The following is a 4,904-nucleotide window of genomic DNA, read 5'->3' on the forward strand; positions in this document are numbered from 1 at the left end:
CCTCAGCTCATGTCAGTTACGTGCTGGAGATGTTTCCCATCTCAGTATAACGTCCAAAATTGTTAGCCTATATGATCTCGTACAGGTCGCCTCTCTCATCATCTGCCACTCCGCCCCTTACTAACCACTAAGTGTAATCTAGCCACATGGAAATCAGACGCCCCTTTTCAAGTACTTGATAATTCCAAGTTAGGACTCTTGTGACTTCTCAGTGCATTATTGTAAATACTTAGTAGGGTCTAAGGTTCTCTTGCTAATATGTCAATTACATTATGGGTTAAGAAGGTTTTTTGCTAATATGGAAACCTAATTATTCAGTTCAGTTCAGTGAACAGTCGTGTTGTTATATTGCAGTCACCCTCCAGATGTTCAGGATACAAAGAATGAATAAATTCCTGCCCTAGAATTACAGTCGTAAGGATATTAAACAAGACTGTAATACAATGTAATAAGTATTATTAAGAGATGGTTATAAAGGTAGTTGTCACGATCGTGGTCCAGTTAAAAATGGTAAGGATGGAGACAGACCCATATCCCGTAGAACCCAGCGCAGGCATTGCTTCCTTCTATCTTACGCATGTTACTCATAGTATACGATATTATTATTTTTCTTTAACACATCTTTCTCCTTAGAGATGCAAGTTCCTGCACTTACTGGTGTTAGCGCATTCTGAACTCCCTGTTTCTTGAACACAGTATGCTCTCTCTGCTCCCAGCAGTGCGGTGGTTCTATAAACATACTTTGTTTTTTTTCCTTCACTTTCTCTTAACCAGCTTTCCTGTGTCCTGTAAGTTTCAACTTAGTTGTTTCCATCTACTTTTTCTTTCAAGATTTAGACTGTATCTCGGCAGTAGAGATGAATAATAAAGGGCCTTTTATATAATAAATTCAGTATTGTAGATCTGTTGGTTATAGTTATAAGATGAGACGTCCTCCTTTGGTTTAACTCAGGATTTGCTATTTAATGCAAGAAACTGCTGTTTTCTTCTGTAATGAAATCAGATATTTCTGGAAAGGTGACCCATGGAAAAAGCTTTTCTAGTTCAGATGTTCGTGTACATGTGGCCTTGGCAGAACTATTAAGTTATCAGAAATTTTCAGGTAATACTGAAAACCTGTAAAGGGAAAAGAGTGAATTTGGCTTCAGACACGGGAGGAATCAGTGTGTAAATTATAGGCTTATTGTGTACATGCTCATTTTATCAAGAAAATGAATCAGAGACTTATTTTTGAATTTTAATTTGATCCTAAAAATTGATAGGGATATGCCTTATATCAACATTTGAAAGCAACATCTTTTAGCAAGATGCTACTTAAATTTCATAGAAGACACACCGGTATAACCTATGTGTTATTTGAACTTTGTTTTTCATCTTCTGGCTTTAATTTCTTTTGACACTTGTATAAAAAAGGTAGAAGTTGTGCTTTTATGGATCTAAAACCCTAAGGTACTGATTGTCAAACTTTGCAGAAGTTTCCCACCTCTTTGAGGAGAGGCCTTATCAGCGTGGTCAACGGCTACATCTTAGAACTTGGCATTGAGACCGACACATGCCGTCTTACTCAATACCTATATATTTGCTGAGTAACTGGGAAACTTCTCTTAATGAGATTTTTAGACTCTTTCTCATCTACCAGATTGAGGGTAAAGTGAACAGAAATTGTAAACTTGAATGATAGCAAAACAATTCAAACTGAACTTTTGGTAAATTGTAATACTCTTCAGTAGAGTTTGAAATTTGATCATTGTAAAATCAAAAGTGATCATGAATCAGGAATATGGAAGGTAAAATACTGCAATCAGCATTTTAAATAGTAGATAAATATCAAGCGTTAGAAGGGGGAGGATGGCACCACTGTATGAGTTCACATTGGTTAGAATATTGACCTGATGAAACCTCGTTCCAGGTCTAGAGGCAGTGTGTACTTGGCTCTTAAGTTTGTGTGTAGTCTTCAAAAAACTAGCAAGCGAAAAACAAGCAAACAAACAAAACACTTCCTAGTTAGTAATTCAACTCAGGTGAAGAAATATAAACGGTGGTTGATGATACCAAGTATTAAAAAATGGAGGTTGATAACCTCACCTCTGAGTTATCCTGAACTACTCAGATTTATTGAACTGGTGCATTGTTAGGGGTTTAGACACAATGCAAACTCGATTCTTAAGCTTCTTTGACGTTCCCGTGCCGCCGGACGTGCCAGTAATGATGAATACAGGAAAAATTTTAATTTTCATACAGAGCATCGACTTGAATCGAGGCCGTTTTGGGTTCTAGACCGAGTGATGTTGCCCCTGCCTCTTTCAGTCGGCCTGGGTCACAGACTCACTTCTTTGGCCTCCTCCCTTCTCTCGTCATTCACACCCTTGCTTTCTGCTCTTTGAGAAACAGCTGAGTATCTGCCATCTTTGTAAGAGATAACCCCACAGTCATTCTTTTTTTGTTAATAGCTTTTCTTTTAGAAGAACACTTGTACATTTTACAAATTGCAAAACCAAATTTTGTAGTTGGCTAAGCGATTTGTCTGCCTACACCGAACATTTGATTTCTCCAGGAAGAGAAACCGAGATTGAGAGTTTTCATTTTCACCTTCCTTCCTAGTCATTCACGATACCAGTAAATACCAAGGGCCTGTGAGTCTTCTTAAAACTTTATCCCAGTTCCGAAGGCTAAGCAAAGCGGCTCACTTTCTTGCCAGCAGCTAACGGTTTCTGGGGTCAGCAACAGATGGCAAGTTTGAAAGGAAGCTGGCAGTTTGGGGAAAGGCAGCAGGAGACCGCAGAGGTCTAATCCTGCCTCGTCCACCATGGTGGGCACTAGCCACGTGCAGCTCTTGAAATTTAATTTAAAGTAATCAAAACTAAATTAAATTAAAATTCAGTCCCTCAGTTATTCTGGCCACGTGTGAAGCTCTCAAGTGACCGTCTCTGAGAATAGAACCTTTCCACGAATGCAGAAAGCCTGGCCGAGGCCTTCAGTTGTCACTTCCCGTGCGCAGTCTTTGTAGCCCTCCCTTCTTCGGGAGTTTTAACACAGACTGCAAGATTAGAGTTACTTTTTAAAATAGCACACAGGACTTCAAAGACATTCTTCACTTATCTGGTGCCCTCAGACCCCTGGATATATCCCCCTGTGCTGTTAATGATCACTTAGTGGAAACATTTTTTTAAATCTCAATTTTATAGGATACAGTTAATTTTTAAGAACCAGTTCTGCGTTCTGATTTGCATCATGATTATCTGTGGTGTCCTAGAAGTAAATCCTGTTTCTCAGGATGCTGGAAGACCTCATTACATTGTCATTTGTAATTTATTTATGTAAAACAGCATCATTTCTATTGTAAGTGAATGTCTAAAAACTTCTGGGGTAGAGCTTTAAAAAAAAAAAAAAGAACTATGACTTAAGTACATTCTTCAGGAATTTTTTTTGGTTGGTGGGCGAGTGCTGGTTGTGAAATGGCATTAGAAAACTTTCCACAGGTTTGTCATGTTTCCATATTGTGCATTTTATGGTAGTCAAGCTGGGTAAGAAACACCAAAAAAAACCCCCCAAAAAACAGCCAGGGTTTAGAAGAGGCGGTTTGGAGTGGCTTGTATGGTCATAACGCCTGTTGGCTGCCTGTGCAGGGCACCTGAGGCAAGCGAAGTTTGCTGCAGTGCGTGTGTGAATTCATCGGGGCAGGACACGAGATGTCACTGTTGCAGTCGTAACATTTTACCAGGGGCCGGCAGAGACCTCTGCTTTTAATCACCCAGATGCTCTTCATCGACACAGACTCCTAGCCGCCGTGCCGCGTGTACGTGCTTACCAAAAGAAGCACTTTTCAGAGAATTGTTTATTTTGTTATTAGTACTGCTGACCCTGTGGAATAAAACATGTGTACTCATAGCAGGCTTAGTTTTCAGCTAACTACATTCTCTGAATGTTGTTTCTCATTGCGCTTTGCATTGAGAGGAAGATGCTTTTGGGGGGAGACTGTGTGACGCTGGGATCTGGTAAACGGTGGATGTTCAAACTCATTGGATTGCATGATGGTGCTATCAGCTTTTGTTTGGCAAAACTTACTTTTTTTTTTAATATTGTGGGCGATAATTTAGTTCTATCTCTTATATGTTCTTATATCTCCAGTATGTCAAAGCCTGAAGTCATAGGTCCTCAGATTTCATATATTTACTGAGCATACAGCCTACAGAGAAGGCCTCAAATATGTGGCAAATAAGTTTTTAAAAATTCTCTTTATTAGGAAATATGCAGTACATTAGGGCAGTGGAGTTATTAGTGATCTCTTGCGTTTATCATACTTTTTCATACCATTGACATACTTTATGTTTTAAGGCTGTGCTTTTTAAAAGTGTAAAGACAGTACCGCTGAGTGGCAGTTGTGGGTGTCCCCAGGGTCTCTTCCTCTTTGGTGACTCCTCGGCCTTCTCTGCCAGCTCTTCTCCTGCTTATTAAGAAGCATTCCAAGCTCCTCAGCTGTTGGGATGATTTTCTCCTTTGAAGTATTTCCTGCTAAGTTCCATAGGTTTCTGAAGAACAAAACCAAGCTCTGCAGAAGGCTCTGGGTCGCGTGATGCACGCAGACTGCCGGCCGCTTGAGCGCTCGCTGCTAGACTGCAGTTAACTTCAGACGTTGAGAAAAGCTTCAAACTTAAAAGTGCCCAGAGCTTCTCAACAGGTTAGTTTTCAAGCAAGTCCACCAGCTGGACAGTTTCTGAGCCCAGCCATTTGACTCTTGAATGATGAACTAGTTTGCTGGTAACCTGCATCTGCTTTTTAGGGCGGTTCTGTGCGGTAAAGTTCCCATCATACACTTTCGTATCTTCAGTTCCAATCTCGGTGTTCTCGTCCGGTCACCCAGCAGCGCAGCTGAGTCCTCCGTATCTTGGGTGTGTGTTACTTCA

At 40.3% G+C, this 4,904-nt stretch overlaps 1 protein-coding gene across 1 annotated transcript in view; it reads left to right on the top strand.

The window, feature by feature from the left end:
• Window positions 1–465: 465 nt before the first annotated feature.
• Window positions 466–4,904, top strand: part of RRP15 (ribosomal RNA processing 15 homolog) — a 26,929-nt gene continuing 22,490 nt past the window's right edge. The window contains exon 1 of the mRNA XM_023534151.1: window positions 466–510. Coding sequence (XP_023389919.1) covers window positions 466–510 — 45 coding nt within the window. The remainder of the gene's footprint in view (window positions 511–4,904) is intronic.

Source organism: Pteropus vampyrus, unplaced genomic scaffold (assembly GCF_000151845.1).
Source record: "Pteropus vampyrus isolate Shadow unplaced genomic scaffold, Pvam_2.0 Scaffold121, whole genome shotgun sequence".
NCBI classification, from domain to species: domain Eukaryota; kingdom Metazoa; phylum Chordata; class Mammalia; order Chiroptera; family Pteropodidae; genus Pteropus; species Pteropus vampyrus.